At 36.1% G+C, this 25,772-nt stretch overlaps 1 protein-coding gene across 3 annotated transcripts; it reads right to left on the bottom strand.

Annotated features, from left to right (window-relative positions):
• Nucleotides 1-289: 289 nt before the first annotated feature.
• Nucleotides 290-22,764, bottom strand: ranbp3 (RAN binding protein 3). Of its 3 annotated transcripts, none has more exons than XM_005806294.3 (17): nucleotides 22,669-22,764; nucleotides 20,897-20,952; nucleotides 18,878-18,914; nucleotides 18,717-18,794; nucleotides 18,535-18,606; nucleotides 13,695-13,760; nucleotides 13,352-13,444; nucleotides 11,238-11,347; nucleotides 9,984-10,103; nucleotides 8,429-8,529; nucleotides 8,246-8,321; nucleotides 8,056-8,152; nucleotides 6,201-6,325; nucleotides 5,987-6,107; nucleotides 5,435-5,577; nucleotides 3,722-3,917; nucleotides 290-1,522 (listed from the first exon to the last, which is right to left on the bottom strand). In XM_005806294.3, exons 1-17 carry the CDS (start codon nucleotides 22,688-22,690, stop codon nucleotides 1,479-1,481), a joined length of 1,557 nt encoding a protein of 518 aa, XP_005806351.1. In that variant the 5' UTR covers nucleotides 22,691-22,764; the 3' UTR covers nucleotides 290-1,478. The 3 variants fall into 3 exon arrangements, with proteins under 3 accessions (XP_005806351.1, XP_005806352.1, XP_014326983.1); XM_005806295.3 differs by having other exon boundaries at nucleotides 20,897-20,910; nucleotides 22,669-22,721; XM_014471497.2 differs by lacking the exon at nucleotides 22,669-22,764 and having other exon boundaries at nucleotides 20,897-20,995.
• Nucleotides 22,765-25,772: the final 3,008 nt, after the last annotated feature.

Genomic DNA, 25,772 nt, shown 5'->3' with positions numbered 1-25,772 from the left:
AAACAACAAGGATTTTATTCCTGAAGTTTCCCTCACATGTTTCCCAAAAGGACATGGTCAAACGCCTTCAAGTCCACAAAATGAATGTACACTTGTTGGGTGAACTACCATGCACCCTTTTAACTCACTAACTTACTTTGTGCTTGTCTAACAAATAAAATTACAACTAAATACATTGAATTTTGTTGTGAAAATGTGACAAAAGGTGAAAAAGTTCACGCAATGTTAATATTTTTGCAAGGCACTGAGCATGTAGGTGCAGAAAAATTAAGTTTCAGAAGGAAAAATATCACAGTCAGTCCAAAATGGTTTATTTTGTAAAGGGGGGCAGGTGAAGGAGATGAGAAAACATGGTGTGCTACTAAATGATATATTCAAATGTACATGTAATTCAAAGGGTATTACAGTCATCACTCAATATTTTGTTTTTTTTTTTCTTCTTTTTCTTTTTACACACATGAAGTCTTCTCTCCGACATGGTTTCCAGATGTAAATGGATAAAAAGTTTATATCATTTTCAACATAAAAATAAGCATCAAGACGATTAATCCTTGGGATGCTGAAATTAATAAAAAAAAAAGTTACATGCAAAATGAAGACTGATGAATTCATTTTCTCAAGCTGGAAAAAAAAAAAACTCCACAAAACAAATAAACATGAGTAACTAAAACGCATTAATTCGGATGACAATTTAAGGTGAATCCTTCTGCCCTTTTGTCCTCAAATAATTAAATCACATTAGCGGAAACTGCATTGTTTTGAGTCTTTTATTCACTATAATATAGGTCAATAGGAAATATAAGAAACTGCTAGTAATGACAACTTGAGTGATCTTGGCTAGCCATTACAAACAGCACGTATGTGTTGAGATGCATTATGAAAATCACTACCCAAAATAAATTACATTTGCCAAAACCTAACGCACAGACTGGTTGGAGGGAAGTGGAAGGAAGGGTTAGGACGAGAGTTGGTCTGGATGTAGGACCAACAGACTAAATGACTAGTCAAAACACACTGTGAACGAAGCTCCTCTGGATGTGTTGAGTCCAGAGGTACGGCTGTAGAGTGAGTATAAAGGTCCCAAAGTAGAAACTGCAGTCTTAACATGTGCCATACTTAAAATATAGAGGAAAACACCCTTACACTCATCAATATGATGAGCAGAAAAGTCCCAAACCAAAGCTTTGAAGTCTTTATTTTTGCTATCAGGAGAGAAAAAAATACTTGAAAACAAAAATAAAACACAAAACAGGAGAGGGAGGGAAGAAACGACTCCAGATATTACGCTGAATGCAGAGAAGATGAACTGCACGAGTTGGGTGAGACACTCCGGCACAGGGGGTTATTTCCTGGAGCTAGACTTCTAATATCCAAAAGTACTGGTCTGGAGGACCCATATTGGTCAAGGGCTGTCCATGGAGATGCCTACAGTAAAATACCTCAACAGTGGCATCTTAGCAGGATGTCCAAGAGTGACGCTATGTGCTTCCTGCTGCCTGGTTCTCACCTCCATCTGAATTACCTGCAGGGAAAGAGAGGAAATTGGTGGGAATGTCACTGCGGGTAAGCAGCCTCAATATATTAAATAAAAACCCAGCGTGAAAGCGCAAAAAACGTAATTTTCTCTTGAGGTGGCCAGACACAAACATGCTGGTTTGTGTCTGTTTCAACTTTATGTTTTGGCAAACAAGTCAGACTAGCAAATTAGACTAACAACATTTACTTCACTTTAATGAGTTACAAAAGAAGAGGAACTTGTTACAGGAGTTTCACTTTTGGATACATTTTAAGAGAGCTAAATTAAGTCTTACAGCTAATAAAAACCCAGGATTTAACACTGAATAGGACAAAAAAAGGATTTTAACACAGAAATTTCCTAACCCTATAACGACTACTGAAAAGTAAGCCCATGTTTGCATTAGCATATACACTCGATACTAGCCTGTGCTTCCTTTTACATAAATAACTACATCAATGCAGTGTGGAATGGAGATGAGTCAGTGGTTCTGCTGAGATATTGAGGAAGCCCAATGATATCAGCCTTCACGTCATCTACACTGTTGGTTCTGGTGTCTCATCTTCCTCTTGACACAATAATCCATGGATTTAATATGGGATTCAGATCAGATCTGATTACTGATTAATCAAGCACTGTAACAAAATGGTGTTTGAACCAGTTTTTGGTATCTTTGGCAGTTTATATGGGTACCAAGTCCTGCTAGGAAATGGAATCAGAATCTCCATAAAGCTTGTCAGCAGAAGGAAGCATGAAATGCTTTAATATGTCTTGGTAAATGGCTGCACTGACTTTTAACTTGTTAGAACAAAAGTAACATAGCTTCTCAAAAATCATCTCTGACTGAAAACTTCTCACTGGACCTCAAACAACTTGGATTCTGGGCCCCTCCAACTCTTCCACCAGACTCTGGGACTTTTATTTCCAAATGAAATGCAAACATTACTTTCATCAGAAAAGAAGAGCTTGTACCACCGAGCAACATATGTCACTTTTTAAGATGCTTCTCACACGGTCTCTGGTTCAGGAATGGCTTAAGACTGAACGTGGCAGTGGTAGCCTACATGGGATCGTTTTGTCCTTTGTCCTCAGTCCAATACCTGTTAATGTTCTGTTGTTGTCTTGTTATGATTATGTGGCTTATAGAAGGCATCAGTAAATGTCTGCTGTATGAAACGTTCCTGTTTAGAAAATTCTTTTTTATTGGTTTATGTAGCATTCTAAAACTACACGCAAGGATTGTTATTAGCTTTAGGCCTCATTTATTCAATAGATCACTAATAGAATTAATTTAACTTTTGAACCGAATAACCAAAATAAATTTGCTTCTTGTATCTATTCTAATTTACTGAGACACACTTGTATCTCACTTGGTTCAGATAGGTACTTCAAATGAGCACTTTAAATTATTACACATCTGAAAGTACAAGCAGTGGCCTAAATAAAGATCTACGTTCAGACATCAACAAATCTCATATAAGGCTGAGTCTTATTTGACATCTTCGGATAAAGATTTAAAACAGGCTCAATTAAATATGAGTAAATATAAAGTAAAAAGGTGTTGCTTGACTAGCTCCTTTATGCATGTCACACTATGGACCAGTTATCCGTAGTTTTTAATCTCTGAAATTTGCATTTTAAGATTGTTTCCATGGAAAAATAAATGGTAAACATCTCAATCTTATGAAAATTAATGTCACTGATTGTAAGTCAATCCACATACACAATATCAAAAATTCTCATCATACTGAACCATTTCTTGGTAAAATTTCAATCTCAACCTCGGATAATAAATAATTCAGATCTACATTACCTTTCAAAAAGCTGTTCCTGTACCTGGCGCTCCTGTCTCCAGATTCAAACTGGTTGCACATTTATAAAGCTCTCTTAATTGGACCTGACTGTCTCATGTCTGCCGTCATCATTAGTCAAAACCTAGAATACTCCTCCAACTTTGCATGCTGCTTTTCTCTGGGCGCTCACAACATGTATGAAAAACGCAGGATTATTTTCCCTCTTGTAAAAACAAAACATTAATTATTGCAGAAATAGTTTCATCTGTCAACCTGGTGCTAGATTAAGCAATTCAGAGTCACTGTAATCAGATTTGTCAACAGAAACTTAGAATAAGTCAGCAAAATGACACAGACAGACTTTATTGTCATTCAACTGTACATTTATAATGTACATATTGAGTGAACTGACTTGTAGCAGGAGTGGAGGCTGCAGCGGAGGCAGAACCCTTGTCTTCCTCGTCGCTGTCGTCCTCGTTGGACTGCGGCACCTCAGCTTCAGGGATACTTGTCGCCGGGGTCTCCGTTTCCTGCTCCGCCCTGCTCTTCAGAGCTAAAATACGATGATGTAACGCTGCAGCCAGCTGACCTATGTCTTTCGAGCTACCCTAAAGAAACAAAAAGACAAAAAGGGAAGCTAGATCTAAGGAACTTTAAAGGTACATATACTGCAAGTACATTTCTGCATGCAGATGTTTCAGATTTAACGTCTGTCTGTAGGCTTCGTGCCCTTTAAGCAACTGGAGGCTAATGTCAAACATCTGGGAAGAGACGCTATGGTGCTCAGTAGGCAGGAAAAAAACATTATTATGTAAGTGGAGGCAGAAAATATGATAAAAGTGTGTGGAGCAAAAGGTTAGACTTGATGGGGCTAATTAGAAGAAGCCCAATGGTGTTCATCTGGAAATAAGCACCACATTATAAAAACACAATATTTGGAGCATTTTAAGTAAAAGCAGATCAGGAAACTCATATGTCTAAGGCTAAAATAACAAACAATAAGCTGTCAACAAGGAATTGTATAACAAAAACAAACCATGACAAAATGGTGCAATTCAGGTAAATGACTATTATAATTCATTAAATACAAAGTTTTCCAAAAACTATCGTGCCATCAAGACATTTTCACAAAACCAGAGTTTGACATTTTCTGTTTGTTGAGATTTGTCACGAAATCAATAACTTTCCTTGCTTGCACTGCATGTATGAAGTGAAAATTTCCAAACTAAAAGTCAGGTGACTAAACAAATGTTCCCAGACGTCAGAAGTCCAAGAGAAAACAATGGAGTCTTCTCACGCATCCATACTCAAAATCCAACATGGCTGCCATGCATGTAAAAACAAACATCTTCTGAAATAAACAGCCTATTTGAATCTCTAGAAGGTTTGCATCTGAATGAATCTTTAATTTCTTTCATTCATAAATACATAAACAACCTACATTTGTTAACATATTCCTTTAGTGTTTAATTCCATATGTTAACAACAAGAGAAGCATACAGTCGACCCCAGCCATTCGCAAACAGCTAGAATCTTTAAACAATTGAGACCTCCTGTAGAAACATGTATAATGGCTTATTTTAATAGTTCAAATATATCAAAAAATACCATAATATGCTTTATAACGCACAGTGGAAATTGAAATTAGCACTACTGCAGAAACTTATATCTATGGTCTTCCATATCTCCACTTTTGTGACTACAACCAATCAGCTCCTATTTAAAATATGATTTAGTTGAATAGCAGGGAGTAGTTATGGTAACAACATTTTCCTAATCAAACACCAAAAAGACATTTTTAGGTGCAGAAAATGTTCTGAAGTAGCTTTCTTCTGATGGAGCTTTGTGCCTCCTTGCAACATGAGCCATGTTTTTTTGTCATTGTGCAATAAAATCTATTTTCTCTTTCAGAACTACAACATGTGGAGTGCACGACCAAAACATTTCTAAAATTAAAAAAAGGGAAAGAAAGAGAGGAGCAACAGCCATACATGATTAGAACATACCGAAATTAAATGTGGAACATAAATATATAAATCTGGGTATATTTAAAAATATCTAAGACTTAAAAATAAGATAATTTAATCCATTAAACAACCTTAATTAATTTTTTTGCAATACATACTGATATTAAGAAGACCTTGACCCCCTGGTCCTCTGTGTCCATGGCAGTGATTCGCACACTCTTCTCACTGGCCTTGTCCACCTGCATCTGGGGCCAAAGTTTTGTGTTGAGGATCAACCGCAGACTGCCCTGCGTCCTCATCACTGCGAAGATTAGGGGACACAGAGACACATGACTATATAGAACTACTGCAAGATCATTTAACTTTTTATCTGTTAAGACTTCCTATCATAAAAACTAAAAAAAACAAACAATGTAATTAAAACAAGGTTTGAAATTATTGGTGTTTTTATTAAAAAGTTTGAAGTAGACCTTATAAATTTACATCAATAAGGGATTAAATTATTTGCATGACTTAGCGCCCCCTTGTGCCAAGCATAAAGTATTGCAGCAGAGATTAAAAACAAGCACTTAAAGCAGTTTTAAGACCTCTTAAGGTCTTACAACCTAAAATACAAGCATTTTTATTTGCTAACTAAACTTTGCATTTTGTTCGTTAATTTTAACAGGGTTGAGGTTCTTCTCTATTCAAGGTTTGGCAGGTGTGCTTACCAAGACGAGACTGTAGCGTGCCGTCGTCAGTAGAAGCCATGTCATTGAGTCTGAGCAATCCTCGACCTCTCTCTATCCACGACTGAGCTGTCTTCTCAAAGACATACAACTTGCACTGCATCTGTAGCAAAACAAGGAGAGGGGAAATAAAAAGGGAAAAATGTACATCACTTTCAACCGCGTTGAATGCACAAGGCCCGTCTCGTCTTTTTACCTGTAAAACATTGCTTTCCGACTCCTCCCCGGTTTTCACATCGACCTTCTCTAAGATGCACTTCTTGGCTGTGGCTTTGGTGTAAGCTGCTGCAGATTCTGCCAAAGACTCTGACACACTGTTTGCTGTTAAAATGAAATGCAGAATAAATCATTTACGCCTTGCTTTTCCCCCCGATCTGACAAAGTAGTCATTCCCTAACTTGGAAGCAAAACAGACTGCCTTTGATCCTTCACAAACTCTGTATTCAGTGCAAAAATGTTTAGTCATATTACAAGTCATATTACAGCTACAAATTTAAACCTATTTTATTTGGATTTTAAATGACAGAACGCAGCAGATAAACATGAAGTGGAAGGAAACTGATGCATGTTTGTCACAACACCTTTTATTCCAAATACCTTAGAAATTCAAAGAGCATGCAACAACTGTCAACCTATCAAAACATCCAGATGTCCTGACAGATAAGGCAAGGATTAGGCCATTTTTACACAGCAGGCAAATGTAACCCAAATCTGACGTTTTTGGCCCATCTGCGATCAATATAGGACTTCTTAATGGCAATCTGTACGGCACAATTCAGGTAATTTTATTTCCAACTTTAATGAAACTGACGTGAGACCAAGTGTTGCAAATTCACACGCAATAATGACGCACATAGTGTCGCCACTCTTGTTTTTAATTAGCTTCCTTTGTCTAATTTAGAATTGTGTTTAGAATTCTGTTTAGAATTGTATTTGAAATGTAATCAATTACAAATTTATTGATGGAACTTGACTTAATGCTTTGTTTTGATTATTGATTCTATGTTGCATTGTGTTTCTGTGTTTGTAATGATGTAAAGCACTTTGAAATGTCTTGCTGCTGAAATGTGCTATACAAATAAAATTTGATTGATTGATTGATTGATAATTATAACATTTTGCCAATTTTGTCAGTTCCCGCTTTAATTGTGCATCTCACAAGTCAGGCATTTGTGGAAAAGTGGAACAAAGAAAGTCAAAAGAAGGCTTCCAAAATTGTATGTTTTTGTCTGCATGCAAAATGTCACTCGCCTAAAAAAAAAAAAAACTAGTGAAAAACACTGACAGCATTTTTCACAAAAATGAAAGAAGATGGTGGTGGCAGCATAATGTGGAGACAGGGGGCAAGGCTGGAGTTGATGAGAAGTTGGATGGAGCTAACCAAAGGGACAATTCTGGAAGAAAACCCTGTTGGAGGAGTCAAAAGACTTGACAATGGGGTCAAAGTTCACATTCCAATAGAACAACAAAGCCAGAAGCTACTACTGGAAAGGCTTAGATCAGAGTGAATGGCCCAGTCAAAGCACACACCTAAATCTAATTGAGAATCTGTCCAGATGTTTTCTAACACTGGCCAAACAAATTCAGTCTCTAAATGAGCAAAACTGGAACAGAGATATAAAAGACTTGCAGCTGTAACTTAAACAAACAGTGCCGCTGCAGAGTATTGGCTGAAGCTGGGGGAAAAATGCATACCATACGTTTTAGATTTTATTTCTAAGAAAAATCTATATTTGCTTTTTTCTTTCCACTTAACATATGATACTTTCTGCTGGTCTGTCACATAAAATTACAATAAAAACATTGCATTTGTGGTAGTAAACAAGTTTGTTTAGGTAGAGAACATAGGAGAATTTAATCAGATTCTGTTTCCATGCCTTGGAAAAAAGACCCTGGAACCTGCAGGCGTGCATGTGGTTGTGTTCATACATTTCTTTAGATCTTACATGTTTGGGTTTTCATCAAAGTCCAGCTAAGTTTGCTGTCATTTCTCATAGTAATGAATCTGAATAGCAAACATTTTTGAAGAGCAAGAGAGAGTTTATTTTTACCCTTCTCTGGGGTCGTTTCCTGTGATGAGGGCTCTGAAGCAGGAGCAACTGTAACTTCTTTATTTTCCTCGTTTGAGGCCTCGCCTTTTGGGGGACTCTGAAATGTAAAAAAAAAATAAAATAAAATAGAAAAAAAGATGACTAAAATGTAATTCATGGTAAATCTCTGGGAAGCAACTAATCAGCTTACCAGAACTCTTTCAGACATATTCTGCCCAAAGACAAACTTTGCTCCACCGTCTGTACTGTTTGTGGCATTTTTTGAACTTAAAAGTAAAACAAAGGAGTGAAGAAAAGCTTCAGTCGGTGCACGGAGGTTACCCATGAATTAAATTGAAATGCTAAAAATATGTTTGAGACACAATCTCATTACCTTGGGGTAGAGATGTACTGTAAGAAATAATTAGTGCCCTCTGTTTGAGAGTCCAGTTGCGCCGCGTCTTTTGAGTTGTCTTCTGTGCTATTCTCATCCAACTGGAACAAAAACAACAAAAACATGAGAAGGAATCTAAATAAAGAACCACAACAAAAAAATTCCCATAGCAAATTAGCTAAATAGCTTGAAGCTCTATGGGCCAAAACACACAAATAAGTGCATACAGGAGAAAGCCTCCTTTAAAATAGTTGTCATTTTTAAGTGAAATGAGTAATTATATGAACAAAGTACATCTTAAAGTGAACATGCCCAACAAGAAGTCATTACATCTCAAATCTAATTTAAGAAACGTGTGTCTGTGTGTTGCGCATAATGATACCATTAGACTTACTGAAATATTTAAGACATTCACTAGCAAAATGTTATGACTTGAATTTGGATTATTGAAGCACATCAGTGTTGAGAAAAGCATTTGCAGATCAAACAAAGATAACTTGAGAAAATACAAAATGTTTTTAAATGATTATTTCATTCATTAATAGTTTATATGACATGGATTAACTGAGTAAACATGTTTTTGGGAAAGATCAGTTCAATTCACTTAAACTGAATCTGTCTGACAGCATGAAATATCAGTCATCGACATTTATGAGTCTGGAAAGGGTTGCAAAGATGTTTCTAAGGCTTTGATTCATAAAAATTAACCACAAAGAGCCAAATGGAGAAAAGGTGAAACACCAGTGAATCTTCCGGAAAGCGCGGTCAAGCAAAATTACTTCAAAAATGCATTGATGATTCATCCAGAAGGTCAATAACGAACCCAGAACAACTTCTAAAGCTCTGCATGTCCAACTGGCCACAGTTAAGGTCAGAGTTCATGAGAATGAAGAAAATGGGGCAAAATAGCCTCCATGGGAGAGTTTCAAGGTGAAAATCTGTGCAAACAGAAAAAAATAGCCCGGGGCTGCTTTGCCACTTCATGATCTGGGCAGTTTGCTGTTATAAATGGAAATAAAAAATCAGTCTTTTGAATTCTGAAGGAAATTTTCCAGCCATCAGTTTGTCACCATAAACTCAAGCACACAGAGTTATGCAGGAGGCAAAACTGCATAACACATCTGGAAGTCCTGAAATGACTGAGGTTCTGCGATGCTGTAACTAAAATAAGCCTTTAATGCATAAAACACCCAAAAATTAAAACGATTCTGCAGAAATTGCTCAACATTGATGCGAAAAACTCACTGCTTGTGATTGAAAATAATACATTACAGTTGTTGCCATCAGAGAGTGGCTCATAGCAGAAAATTACTTTTCTACAAACAACCAGGTAATACTGGATAGCTTTTGTTTTCTCTTTCATTAATGAAATCATTGTTTTAAAACTGCATTTTGTATTTATTCAGTTAGTTCTTGTCTCATGTTAAAAATTTGTTTGATGATCTGAAGCACTGAAGTGTGAAGAAAAAAAAAAGCAAAAATCAGAATACATTTATGAAAAGAGTAAATGCTTTCTAAATGCACTGCAGAATATCAACAATCTAACGCAGCTCACCTTTGCTCTGTCTTTGATATTTTGACCAAACACAAAAGACGTAGGGATATCAGAATCCTTCTTGTCTCTTCTGCCGCCATCTTTGTTGCCGTTTGCTCCATCCTCCTCATTTTCATGTTTCTGAAACAACACAAACAGATTTAACTGTACTTCTAATAAAGCAGTTTTTCACTTTAATAAACTACGATGTCTGTAAATAACACTTTCTACAGGTCAGCCCCTGGTTTAAATTGATTGAAAATACATTGATTCAAACAAATTGAGTTTTATGGATAAAATGATTTCTTTTATCTGCTTACATGCTCACTGCTACATGCTTACAAAACCATCCGTAAGGTGTGTTAAGTGTGGCCCAGTGCTGTGACGGTCAATGTCACTCTGTATCTGTTCCATTTGTATGACTTATAACATTTTATAAATTGTGGAATTAAAAGCCTGTTTTATATTTAACCAAATCCCATTATTCCTCAAGGTAATGACTCTGAGGAGTCAGGACCCATAACTGGTAAAAATGAACCTGGGAGTTGCAGAGAGGGTTGTTCCACAACATGAGGGTTTTCTTTGTGAAGCACAGAATTAAAAATCAAATTACAATTCTCATATTTAACCATAATATTTTAGGAAAAAGCTAAGATTCTTTATATTTTTGGCTTTTACTATTAAAGGTTTAGATGAGAAATGTTTCTCTGGATTGTAAAAGTTGATGAACCCTGCTATGGGAGATGCATGCAAGTACTGCTGTCTGCAATTAGTAATGCTAATTTGAGATGGTAAAATTTTTAAAAATGCCTTTTCCATAATCAGTCTTTTTTTAAAAACAGGAAAACTTGCATCAAGTTAGCTCTACTTTTTATTTACTTGTGCCACTGTTGTGCAACTTTTGGATGCATCCCTGCTCTAACACACCTGACTCAAGTGAATGCTTAATAAGCAGGCCTCTGCAGGACTTGTTGACATGTAAAGGAGGTAGTTCAACCTTTTGATTCAGTTGTGTTGTTTCCATTAATCGGCACTTGAGGACTGAAGGTGCAGGCCTCTCGTCCAGACTAAACGGCAAACATGCCCCGTTGTAATTTTAACAATAAACAATTTGCAAGTATACAGAAAGCAAAGAAACTGGGAATGATTTAAAATTCTTGCGCACGACATTAAAGTTGTCAGTTAAACCATTTACAGAATCAGAAACAACTGAAAACAGTGAAACAAAATTAAGATTATGGATCCATTCAACAGAAACGATGATAAAAGTCTCACCAGTGACTTGGCTGGTGTAGTTGAGTGCTCTTTGTTGTTCAGGAAGAAGGACTGGCTCACCAGTGATCCTTCTGGCGACTTTTTCACACCATTCGTTCCACAAGTGGAATCTAAGTTTAAACACATGACAAAATACATACATATTGTTAATTCTTTCTTTCTTTCTTTCTTTCTTTCTTTCTTTCTTCCTTTCCTGAAACACAATTAATGCATTAATTACACAGAAAACATTTCACTATATCTGGAAACCATTCCCAGCACTTTTTCTACATTTTATGTTACAGCTTTATTAAATGAATGTTTCATTTAGAAATGAATGTCTATCTACAAAATTCTACACACAAATATCCTATTATAACAATAAGGAAAGACATTTAAAAGATTTTTTTTATTTGTTAAAAATAGGAAACCATTAAATCACATTTAAGTAATAAAATTGCTGTGTTCAGGTGTGCAACCTGGGAACAATTGTCTCATTTTGAAGGTAAAGAAAAAGGAGTTGATTGTAGATTTCAGGAGAAAAGAGGTTAGATTAATACTTAATTTCACTTTGGGATCAATAAAGTATTTACGAATTTGACAGACTCCACGCTGCGATTGCAGCCAAATGTGTATTTACTAAATACTGACTTGACTGGGGTGAATATTTATTCACCCATATTTTATTTATAACATAAAATGCATTTTATGCTATAAATCTATTTATTAGAAATCAGTTTTCACTTTGACATTGAAAGATTTTCTTTTACCAAAACAGAAATCTTTTTGATTGTGATTGATTTGTTAAAGCAATGAAAAGAGTGGAAATACTTTTAATAGTCACTGCATGTAGCAAGAAACCAATGTAAGAAAATGTCAAAATGGTATTTGGGACTCCAAAGAGATCAATAAAGTGAAAGTTTACAATGCTTACTATTTACTCCTCCTTTTTATACAGCTGAACCAGTTATTTGAGGCAATGTGTCACTACACACTCTTGTTTGCTATGGCACACCAGAGGCTCTTGAGCAACAAGTTTGGGCAACAAGCCTGACAGATGAAGTTTGCTGACAGATTTGTGGTCTTTCGTGACAGGCAGGAGGTTCCTCCCTCTCTCTTTTGAAATTTTCTGGCATAAAAAAAGGTACAGAGTACTACAACAAGGCTAGTTTATTGTAGACATAAATGTCTTATTGCTTCATTACATAAGGTCATCAGAAAGTCATAAGAATGTCATGTGAAATGAAGATATTTTCCCTAATCAAATTGAGAGCTCAATAGTATTCAATAAAGAAATAAACTAAAATAAGAAGAAACTTCTCTTTCCTCTCATTTTTGGCTTGTGTGAGAAATCAAAATGACGACTTAATGTTAGTCAGATAGAATTAAAACTTTACATATTTTGTTTCTGTTCATAACAAATCTATCAATAGTTAAGATAAGCAGAGTTCAGAAAATGACTGTTTCAATTCGGGATGTTAAACGATCAGAGTGAGGAACTCAACTCCTGATTATTTCTTGTTTATTGGGTAGTGTGTGATTGTCATGTGACTTGCTTTGCATGCTGTGGTCATATTGGTAGACATCTCAATGTAGTGCAGAAAGCAGCTGAAACAATAGGCATTCCATTTTACTGTAAAATTTGTCTGTTTTTTTAAACTGTAAATAAATTCATGGGTTAAATGATTGATGGGAATGGCGCTTACCCAAAATAAGATATGGATTTCCCTCATTTAAATATGTTTTTTTTTTAAACCAATATGATTAAAATAAACTTTAAATTGCTGAAATAGAACTGTTACTTTCCTTACATTGTTGATAAATTAAAATTCCAAACATGACAATATAGCTGTCTCTTAGAAAGACTCCAGAGTTGGAGCAACTAGTCACTTTTTTGGACAGGTTCTCTTAATTTCTTAGACAAATTTGAGAAGAAAACAAAACATAATATATATGGTATAAGTTTTGCAGAGTTACTGAATTAAAAAAAGACAACATATTTATGTAACTCAGACTGACACAATTCTCAAACTCAAAAACTCAACCTATTTTTTCACTTGTTAATCCTATGAAGTACCTTAGCAAACTGCCAAATATGTTGTGATTGATGTAACCCTAGTAGAAGCTGTACTCACTGGACTCTAAATGTGATTTGGAGGCTGGTGCCTGGAGAACTGCTGGGCGAAGGACACTGCGCTGCTGTTCCTTGGGTTTTTGACTCGGGACGCCTAAAACACATATAAGTTGTCTTACATATTGTATAAATCATTTATATTGCTTTGTCACTGTACATTCAGAAACCGAGGGCATGTGTGAAGTGTCCAAGTCTGACGAAAATGTATTATTGATAGGTTTTTATTTTAATTACAAATATAAATACTTAGGACTGTAAGAAATTATGTCTGCTTTTATAGTGTATGTGCCTTTAAGACAATTATATTATAATCCAGCAGTATGATGACAATAACTGAAACCTACCAGAGCTCGGTGCTTGCCCATGTATGAGAGTCGGTGGCTTTAAACGGAACCCCATAGGTTTCTCCTCTGGTGAAGTAGAGCAGAAAAGTCAGCAAATATTAACATATCTAAAAATTACAAAGCAACACAAATAGATATGAATCTGACTGCCACTTCTCTAACTACTGAGCGTGTTACCACAGCAACGCTCATGATGCTTACAAAACCTGAGAGACAATGCAGTACTTCTAGTCTGACAAGGCAAGTTTTTGTCATCTGACCCATTTTTAAGCCGTTTCTTCAGCTCACTGGCTTTCTTAATCAGTCTTTATCAGTGACTGAGCACAATATAAAAACACACCTTTTGCTTTATTTGGTTTTTGCATTTAATGATTCACTTTTGTGTCTAAAATGGCATGAAAATTCCCTTTAAGGTTTTCAAATACTACATATAGGTAAAACTTGCTGGCAAAAGCCACATGGTTTCCAGCCTTGAAAAGTACAAAGTTTGAAAAAGAACATTTAAATCAAATAGTTTGAATCCTCACTGAAAAGGCATTGTGTTTCAATTGATATAAAAGAATAGTTTATTTAGGAGGAATTAAATGTTGCCCTAACTCATATCATTAAGTATCTTTAAAGAGTCCTTGTGGAAGGATCAATAATAGCAGTAAGTCTCGCAACGAATCCGAAGAGGTCTGCTACTGAAGACTGTTGACATGTGACGGCCTCATAACCGTCACAACATGCTAACAGATCATACTTCACAGCAACATTTCCTGGATGACGCCATTAGTTGTTGACAAGAAATGCTAATCCATCTTATTTGCTTTTGCCACTCCTATTTAAATCTTTCAAACTTCCTCCTTCTCTCGCTGCATCCATGAAGACTGCTTTTCAACTCCTCTGGGATTTGGGGTCAAGGTTCAGGTATTACTGGAGCTTTTCAGATGCTAATCAGCTGCTTCCAGTAGTTAAAAAAAACTAAACAAAAAAACATGGTTACACATCACAACAGTCCAAAAGTAAAAAAGAAAAAGAGTAAAAATGCTTCCAGCTACATGGAATCTATAAGAAGAGGGAATAATTGTCCAATAAACAATAAGCCTCAACCAAAAATATTAACAAAAGTTAACCAAAAGAACTAATCAGAACTAACAGAGCTGCTCCCCCATCCTGTCACCATGAGCAGCGCGATTCCAGACCTATAAAGTTTATTAATAGGAGGAAAAACAAACAGCTAAAACAAGGGTAGTTGCAGAAGGTTAAAGGAAATCTTCCACAGGAGGCTCGTTTACAGGCTTTCTTTGTCCTGGCTGTTAAATAACAGAGCTGGGTTTATAGTATAGTTTTTTTTGTTTACATTCGTTCCAGTCAAAGTTCACCTGCATGTATTTCAGTGTATTCACCTTTAGGGAACATTCTCACTTTTCTACAATTATCTGATCTTACTAAAAATTGTGTCGTTTGACAATTGCATATTAAATGTTTCTGTACCAGCCTGACATATTACGGTAACTTTGTCAATAAAATAGACAAAGTAGCAAAGCCGTAACAAAACAAAATTCATAATCAGATTTACAGAAAATTACTTAAAAGTAACACATAAATGTTGCCAGACTACACAGGATCTCAACCGGAAAACTAGTCTGTCTACATCTAAAGGTCCCTCAGTGTTTTTCTGAAAGACCCAAACCCTGATTATAATTCCTACTTGAAGGTAAAAAATGGTTCAAACATGATATACCTCACCTATTAATAGCTATCAAAACAAAACAATATACATTAGACAGTCATCTATAACTGCTAATAATTGAATCCCTAAAATGATAAATGGTGCCAACATTTACTACCATTCGGTACTCTGTAGAAGCTTTTATACCCCTTAAACTTTTTCACTTTATAACCACAAATTTCAATCAATCTTATTGGGATTTTGTGTGACAAAATAGCGTAGAATTTGGTAATTGCAGTGAAAATGAAACTTAGTTGAAAACATGGAGAAGCAGCATTTAGTTTTCATGCTCCACTAATTTGGAACAAACATAAACAAAACAGCTGAAACTGAGTTCCTTTAAACCAAAGTTAAAACCTAAACCTGTTTCATAATAACTGGAACACTGACCAAAAATATTTGCTTGACTATTTTTGATGACATTTGACAAAACGAAATATTACTCGTTTCATAATTGGTCACTGTATTGGTCACTAAGTAGTTTGAAGTGCCTGTTGCTGAAATTTGCTATACAAATAAGCTTTACTTTTCTAAATAAATAGATTTCAGTGTAGGTATTTTATTCTCGGTACAAATCCAGTTGCTCTGTGGAAGCCTCAGGTTTACAGAAGAACATTTGCAAACAAACATCATGAAGACCAAAGAAGAAAACATAAAAAGATAAAGTTATAAAAACATTTAAAGTATAGCAGGGTTATGCTACAAAAACAATACCCCAAACTCTGGATGTCTCAGTGCTCTGTTCAACCAGTCATCTGAACATGGAAAGAGTATTTCACAAACCACCAAGACATGACCAGGAAGGGGATTTAGTGGAAAGAACATATAAGAGGATCTATGGTCACTCTGGAGGAGCAGCAGAGCAACACACACAGTGATGATAAAGAATAAGAAGTCTTATTTTCAGACTGACACAAGCCATGCAAGGGGCACAGCAATCATATGGAAGAAGGTAGTCAGGTTAGAAAAGACCAAAAGGAAACTTTATGGCTTTAAAACGCAATCTGAACAAACAACTGTCAGAAAAACACAGTGGCAAGATGAATCATGACAATTTAGTTACAGTTAGTTGGAAGACAGAGGGAGCTAAAAACAGACGAATCCTGGAAGAAACCCTGGTGGAGACTGGGGCAGAGATTCACCTTCCACAGAATGATTTAGATCAGACATCTGAGGCTCAAAGCCCATGAGGCCAAATCAGACCGGGGATCCGATTCTGTCTGGTCCATGAGATGATTTTATATACCTGTTAGTAATGGCCCACTGCTAGGGTGCATGTCGCCCGTGGCAGAGTCAGAGACAACGAGGATATGTGTAGCACTTAAATGACAAACTAAAAAATCAGCACCACTGTGTTCCCAAATACTGAGCCATGACTTCACAGGGAGCTATGTTGTTTTTTAGAGCAATAAATGACATGAAATTGTTCAGTAATCCATGCAATTTTGACATGGAGAGCATTGCAAACATTAATATGGAGCTTATTTATCAGAATTCACCACCAACTCTGGATGAACTTGTACTTAAGATATGTTACAACATAACAGAAAAAAATGCAACATGTATTCAACATCCATGTATTTTCATTTTTTGCAACAGCTTAATATTGTCATTTGCTTTTTTTCATTTGTTATATATTGTGCACTGCTTGATAGATGTTTTATTTTATCTACTGGGAAAAAATATTTTTGCTTGGACTTTCAAACAAAAATTATTTGATTTTTATAAATAAGCAATCTTGTTTATAAGGTTAGATTGGATTTGGCTGACCAAAGCCAGTCAATGCGCTGGAATGGCCCAATCCAACTAACGTGCAAAGATGTGAAAATGTATGCTCAAAGAGGCTCTGCATCCAATCTGACTGATTTTGGGATATTTTGCATTGAAAAATTGGCAAAAAAAATATTCAGATGTGTAAAGCTGGTAGATACACACCAAGGAAGACTTGTAGCTGCAGTGTAAGCTGGCACTACTATTTATTCACTCAAATACAAAACAACACACAACTTTTCAGCTTTCTATTAGTGAAAAAGAGTTGTTAAATAGCTTCAAGGGAAGTGAATACTTTAGAAAAGCATTGTAAGTAGAATAACATCTAATAATACCAAAGTATCTGTCAGAGTCACTACAAAACTAAAACACTTTCAAACGCTTAAAAATGTATTTGCCAGTAAAAGTGCATTGTTTGCAGGCATAATTACAGGCTACACATGGTCCTAATAGTTCCCAGAGTGAAAACATGTTTTGAATTTCTCAGGGTTTTAAGAAGTTCTTATAAATAAGCATGCCAAACTAAAACAGCTAAAGGTTTCACTTCTCTCTGCTCTGGATAAAGCATGACCCGGTTGCAGCAAACGGAAAGCAACACAGATCACTTAATAAAGCTGAGCAACCCACCGGAAAAACACACACACAACATAATCATTTTTGACATTTCATCTTGTTTAACAGTATTAAAGCAATGTGTTTTCATTATCTCTGATTGAAATGTTTTTTTTTTTACAAATTATCTAGAGTTTATGAATGCTCTGTAACCTCAGATCAGTTTTCACTAGAGTGCAAATGGTCAACATTTTTACTAGCAACCCTGTCCTCAAACTAACACCGAGGCAGCAGCAGCAGCCACAGACAGCAGCAGCTGCTCTGACCAGAAGTGCGACTGATTGGCTCTGTTTGAGCCAGCTACTGGTGAAACGTACAGCACGATCTGCAACGAACAGGTGAAAAACACAACATGTAACCCTATTAAATCTAACATTTACAGAAACCCTGTCCTGTTACTCTAAGGTTGGCAGTCAGCTTGAACGTGATAAATTATTACAAGCCAGACACAAAAAAACAAAAACCTACAATCTGAAATTGCATATATTTCTTTTTCTATAAATAACACCAAGCCCCTGAACTTAAAATTTAGTCCAAACTTAGAAGTAAAAGAACCACAAGACGGATTAGTGGGCAGAGAGTTTTGTGTATGCAGGAAGCTTACAAGACGCCACTAAAAATGTGCTGACAACCCGAACGTCACAAGACAAACCTTTTTAAACATTCTTTTTAAAAAAAGATCACTTTGAAGACACCTTTGAGTTGAAACTTAAAACATTTCAACACGAGGTCTCATAGCCTCACCTGGCTCAGAATCAGAGTTCCCAGTTGGAGACTGGCAGAAACTTGAGGGCATGAATACATTGTTCTTGGGAACTGCAAGAAGCCAGACAGGACACTGCACTCAGCATACAAATAATACCACAAGAAAGAATAAAGCACAAAAAGAGGAGAAAATGGTCTCCTTAGTCACTACATGTCCTTACCAGAATGAGGGGGTGGGAATGATGAGGTCCGTTCCCTTTTCACAGGGGGGCAATAGCTTCCCTCATCTTTATCTGAATCTGAAAACAGGAGTAAAACATTTTTATTGTTAGTTTTAGAGAAAATCTATGACACAAAACAGAGATTATAGTATTTTGTTTACCCTCGCCATCTTCTGCACTTGAGCCTTCTGCAGACCGCTGCCAGACATGACAATAAAAGCTCCAGTTATTATACATTCAAAAATACCTTTAAAAGTCACAGGAGCAACCTAGAACCAAAACAATGTTTGTCATTAATTATACGAATCGAATTAAGCCATTTACGTTTTTTTTCCCTAGAAAAAAAAAAAGCTGTTAACTGTTGAAAAACAAACATGCCTCAACATAAGTTTGGGTGAATGTTTGGTGTCAAGATAATACCAAAAGTTTGGGTAGAAAGTAACGGCATTAAAAATGTCAACATCTTCTGCTACACACTTACAAAGGTTAATAGTCATTTTAATGCCAAAGTTATTGCAGTTTTCTCTGGCTTTATGGCTCAATGCTGGGCAAGTGACTGCAAACTGCCTGGCAGAGCAGTGGGGTGCACCACAGTAGAAAATCATGTGATGGTGGCATTATGGTTAAATATTGCAATACTAATATAATCAATAAAACCATGTTTTCTTGCCTTCTGAATCTCTTTAGATATGCCCCAATCCAGGATTTTTGGTTTCAACCGAATCCCAAAATCTGACTCTAAATATCTGGCGATACCAACAGCTCATAATCCAAAATGTCTTTACAATATTAACCATTTTTGTCCTGCTATTGCAAGCAAATAATGACAAACCAGTCAGCAACATGACTGCATTTTATGTCTTAGAATTAACTTATGCCAATAAATACAAGAACATAATTAATATAAGTTAACTATTTAAGTGAAACTAATTCTTAAACATATGGTGGCTTATTAGGAATTAGCATCGCTACGTGACAGCAGCCTTGTCATTTATTTCCTTAAGACTTTAGGTTCTTCCTACAGGCCACTGAAACTCCCAACTCCATTATAATCCATGGCAGATGGAGGTAAAAGAATAAAATATTCTGTATTTTAGTTGGACACTTTCTGTTTGCAGAAAGAAACTTGTTGCTCCTCTCTAAATTTCAGAAATTCTCTCCTCAAGTCAATTCAACTTTATTTACAAAAACACATTTTATATGACAATCGTAAACTCAGTGTGCACCAGTTACTACGTGTTGGAAACCAACCTCCACTGATCTACATGTTTGCATGATACCAATAGCCATCATTTATCTCAAACTTCCTCCTTTTTATGATGAAGTATCTCCAAGGAAGCTGAAACTAAGCAGACTCCATATAATTAAACTTTACTCAATCTGTCCAATCTATGGATATATTTTAAGCATCTGTGTGAATACAGACAAATCCTTATATTTTATTACTAAAATTTGCAACATTTCTCTTGGCTGTAAGTTTAAGAGCAAAAATAGTCAACATGTAACCTGCAGCAACACAGGATCACAACGCCTGGATCGGATCAATCTCTGTTTCTCCTCCATAATTTCTATTCTTCCAACTCTCCCTGTGACCTTTAGGGCATCATTCTGGGTGTCAGGTGTGGGCATTAATACAACAAGAAACTCCATCAAGCATTATGAATATGTTTTTGGCAAATAAAGTGTGACAGTTGGAATACAATAGTCAAAAATGATTGCATTCCAAAGAAACCCTAATGGCTTTAATTTTACACACACCACATAATTGCAAAATACTGTGTGTACATCCTCTAGGCTAAGATGCTGGGTTAACTAGATACTTCCAATGGGTTGTACACTATAAAAGAGAAAAATAGCAACAGCTGTATAATGCCCTGCCTTATAACCACTACTAAACTAAATTATATCTCTGCTCTTGCCAAGGTACAAAATAAACAAGTTAAATGTGTTATAACACTTTAAGAATTGTAATGACTCGTATTTTATATAATTTTAGCAACAAAAGGAGTAATTGTTTCTAGGCGCAAGTTCATAATGTTACATATTTTTATTTACATTTTTTTGTTAAAGTGTAAACCTGTGGTACTTTCACTCACACTGAAAGAATCTCAAAAACCACCCATGTCTACTTTTACAGATCAAATAAAGTGAAAGTGCTTTGACAGAAAGCAGAAACTTACCTTCTGTGCTTTATCTTTTTGGAAAACAAACACAGGAGGTGCAATGGCAGGCTTGTCTGTTAAGAAAAGATGTAGGCTGGTCATCCAAGCATCAGCTTTAGGTTACTTGTATTGTTATCCAGTTAACTTTTCATGAAAGTTGCACAAAAAAGGCTACAGAATAAAAGCTGATAAAGATCACAAGCCAATATCCATAACAAATCAAGAGAGCAAAGTAAAATCACAATCATTACAAATATAGCAAGAAACACTTTAGCATTATGAATGACATTTACCATCTTTTAAATATTTATGTTAAGGTGATCTAATGATGGCTGCAATCTGTTTGACAAACATCTTGAGTTAGAAAGGTTTCTGTGGTGACAGGCAGAGAAATCCGCTCCCATACAAACTGGGCTTAATCATACAATCCCATTAACACCTCTGGGAAGAGCGAGAATATATTATGTAGATGAAAGCTAGCCAACACAAGCAACAGCAACAATATTTTTCATTGAAGAAACAAGAGTGTTTTTATTTGAATATTAAAATCTGCCTTTAAACAGCAACATTATATCAGTTTTTCCTGAAAATTTTAGCCTGAAGATTTAATTCCAGCTACAGGCTATTACCGTCTACCTGTGAAGAAGAGGACTCACAAGGCTAGGCAATGATCTGGAGTCACCTCAAGCCACTTAAAGCATCTTCGCGGTGTAACCTCTGAGATGTATAATCCTATAACGGTATCAGACAAAGGTTTTCCTGTGTCTGAGCGGGGCCTGCTCCCGGGCAGGTGTAGGTAGCATTATTAACGCTGCCTGCCCTACAAAAGTGCACATGCAATGCTGCAACAGATAAACATCTGGGAAATATGCTGCGAAGCTGTTTGACAATCACTTCACAGATGGATCATGCTGGTTTTGTTTGGTGCAACAACGCAATAAATGCTAAGTGACCTACATTTATCATCCATCTTTGTTTTCATTTTTCATTTCATTCAAAGCAGCCAATATGGTAAACGTATGGATTCCTGCGTGTAATGCTGGTGTTCACGTCAGGCATTCAAATTGGCATTGGTGGTCCCGGCTTATGTTAACCAGCTAGCACTTTTACTATGACCCTTTCCAGCAAATAGTCGCCGCTACCGGTTCCTCCATGAAGCAGAGTGTAGGCTATAGTTAGCGTGCTAATTCGCTTCATCCTGCATGAGTCATCTCTGCTAACAAAACAGTTTAACTAAGATTCTCACCCTGTTAGCTTTAATTTCAAAATGAACCCAATGGGAATCAGTAAAGGGCATAAATTACAAAATTTCACAAAAGCGACTTGAGCCTCGTCTTAATAGCCATTTTCACCCTTACGCGCCTAAACAAGCGATAGCCACTTACGACAGTCAAACAGAGGAATGCAGCACCAAATGAGCTTAAATGGACAGCGTTGTTCCATACTCATAACATCACAATAAACGTTTTATACAACTTGCTGAAAACGAATCACAAATGGACAAACACACAAGCTAAAAATAGCCGGGGCGCTAGCTTTGAGAGGTAAACCGGGCAGCCCCGATATATTCCAGGTATTAGCCTGAGCCCAACCGTTAGCATTGTTAGCCTGTTTGCTAACGTTGTGGGTATTATAAACACCGCGACGCCACACGGTACCCGAAGACACAAATAAACATAGGACCGATATGTTTCATTGCAGCTCCCGCATGTGCAGACACAATTGTAAGGAGCATATATATCAGCAGGTAAGGCTTGATGGGGGGTTTTCTCACACTGCTACTTACTCACCTTCGTTTGCCAAGTCCGCCATTTTACTTCGACGCTCTCACACCCACAACCCACCGCGCAGATAACACAAGCCGAGGCAGAAGTGTTTTCAGTCAGGCCCGGGGGCCCGACGAGTCAGGGGTCTCCTCTTCCTGTCGCAGAATTATTATTATGCTGTTCAACAATCTGGGACTCTACTTTCAATGTAAATAACCACAAAGAGACAACGTGTCAGTGGGAAAAGAACAGACAAGAACTGCAAAAAGTAGTGAAATATATCAATTGAGACATAAGCTGGCAACAGAAAGGTCCACATGAGACAAAGTAAGAAATCAAAGTAACTTTTCTAGGGTGATATCCAAGATTAGGATCTTTGTTTGCTTGTTTTCTGTTTTTTCTTTTTTACTATTTTTTACAATGTAAAATATAGTTAATAACTAGGATATACATACAGAAAAGCATTAGGGTCACTAGAAAAGGAATTCTGACATTTTTTTAAAATCAGAAATCCAAGAAAAAAGTCACAATTCTGAACAAGGCAATAAAGAAACACACCACTATGAACACACCCTCCAGCCCCACACACACACACACGCACACACACCCCTACACACACACACACACACACACACACACCTACACACACGCACATACACTAGGGGCAACTTGGAGGCCAAATAACCTGAAAGAAAAAGATTTGGGGAGTAAAGAAATTATTAATATAGAAATAAAATAATGCTTTTTGAATATGAATCATATGCTTAATGTAAAATAATAGAGTGCTGTGTGATTATGATTACCTCTCGTCTCGAAAAGGTCATAACCTTTTCCATCCACAGTCATCATAGTTCGTTTCTATAAAGCAAAAATATTTCAATTGCCAAAAACTATTAGACCTCTAGAAGAAAAGGATAAAGTCTTTTGAATATGTCCTGTATTTTTATTGAATAAAAAAGTATTATTATTTAATAAAAAATATTATAGATTTTTTTTTAACAATAATAAAAAAATAATCTTTTTGTATTTTTACGGATTAAAACAAAGAAAAAATATCAACCTTTTACAGGGAGAAAGATTATTTTTAGTAGGAAGTCCTTTGGAATATTGAATTTAAAAAATTAAAATAAAATGCCAATTTGCTGCTAAATGGCATAAAAGAGCTAAAAAAAAAATCCTTGTATCTTTAGAATCATTCTTCTGTAGAAACTCTTGGATAACGCATTGGTTTTTGTCTGCCTTAATGAATATATTCCTTATGTGGCATACGTTTGCTGATGTGTTTTATTTAACTTGAAATGGAAAACTTCATTTACTTTTTCAGCATTTCCAGTTTTACACAGCAGTTGGCTTAGCAGTGACAGTTTTAAAGCATTTTCTGAAGCACAGTAGGTTTATAAAAGACATTAATCATTTTAACCCAAAGACCTATTGAAAAAGTAAACAAATGATAAATTTCTGTTTGTTTTGTCAGTTTTCTGTTTTGTTTTTTTATGTTGTTTTTTTGTTTTTCTTTTTCCTTTTGTAGCGATGCAATTCAAATTTCCTGCCAGTAGAGGGCGAACTGTCCTCACCTCCTGTGGAAGCTTAAACAGGCCTCACTGTGAAACTTAAATCGAGAAACATAACTAAAGTGATTCATCAAACTAAACATTTCATTAATAGATTTTACGTAACATAATATGTAAGCTTCAGAAATTACTTTGATGTAATTTATCATCTTTGTAGAATTAAATTAAAATGGTAATCCTGGGGTTTTTGTGTCTGAATCCTGGACATTTTCCCCAAATGAACCAAAGCAAACACTTCAACTCAACATGTATTAAATACTCATTTTAAAAAGTTGATATCATGCTAACTCAATCAAGATGAAGAAAGTTAGATTATCTGGATTAGTGAAAAAGAAAATTAAAACCTCCAGGGGGAAAGAAAACATTGACATGTTTAGTGCGGGCCCATTGGGCTATGGTTGAGAAATGCTGAATGCTGCACATTTCATGAGAGTTTGCACCGAACAATGTCAAGCAAGAGTTTGGAGAGTCAAGCTCCAGATATCCTCAGGTTAAACTCAAACAGGCCACTGCATGCATTGGAACTGTCTGTTACGGATGGGCTTCACTTGTCAAAATAAGCTTGGCTTCAGCTTTGGGACTAAAACAGTTTCGATTCTTCTTTCATGCTTTAGTGTAGCTGATATGTTCTGCTCGTTATAGTGAACACATTGAACTTGATTAGGCTTTATACAGCACCCTATGAAGCAGCGAATGAAAAATGCTTCTTGCAAACTTGCATGTTTGATACAAGAGTAGTTCTTCAACATTTTACAACAAGCACAACAAGCATTAAATAGTTCAAAACAGTTTTATGAAAAGAAATGATTCTGACTGGTCAATTTGATTCACTTCATTTCAAAAATACTTTAAAGTCTGAGGATTGGAAGGATCTCCAATAGCAGTCAGTCTTGCAACGAATGTGAAGAAGCCTCTGACTGAAGAGTATTGCAGTGTGACCGTATCATGACTGTCATGACATGCTAACAGGTCAATTTCTTGAATAGCAAAGATGATATTCCACAGAAATCTCCTGGAGGACACCATTAGCTGTTGGCAAGCACTGCTAATCCACCTCATTTGCGTTTGCCACTCCTCTTTGAATATATGACTGGCCTTATGATCAGAAAAAAGGGCAGAGAGACATTTAGAGAGTTTAGTCCAAAAACTACTGTATCTGCCCATAACGACAACGTTTAGAACTTTAAAAAAAATGTATATTAACCCATGTTTCATCATTATTTTTTTATCATGATCACAAAGATAGGCCGGGTTCCTTCTTACGATCTCATTGCAAACACCCTAAACATTATTATCATGTGTATACTATTTTTTTATATTATATTTCCAAAGTATTTTTTTGGCTCTAGTGGCAAATAAATCCTGTTAAGAGTTAGCCTAACACATTAGTTAGAAAATCCAGCAGGGTTTCAAACATGAATCAGACCAGTTAAGTTGAGTTTGGTGTAATTTGTAGACCAGAGTCCAGATTACAAATGTAACAGAACCCAGTAAGCACCAGTAATATCATGTATGAGAGGTTCTGATGAAGCAAAAATCAATATGTGTCAACAAGTC

The sequence above is a fragment of the Xiphophorus maculatus genome, chromosome 6, assembly GCF_002775205.1.
Source record: "Xiphophorus maculatus strain JP 163 A chromosome 6, X_maculatus-5.0-male, whole genome shotgun sequence".
Lineage (NCBI taxonomy): Eukaryota > Metazoa > Chordata > Actinopteri > Cyprinodontiformes > Poeciliidae > Xiphophorus > Xiphophorus maculatus.
The sequence above is the reverse complement of the archived record's forward strand: the minus strand, read 5'-3'. Positions and strand labels throughout refer to the sequence as shown.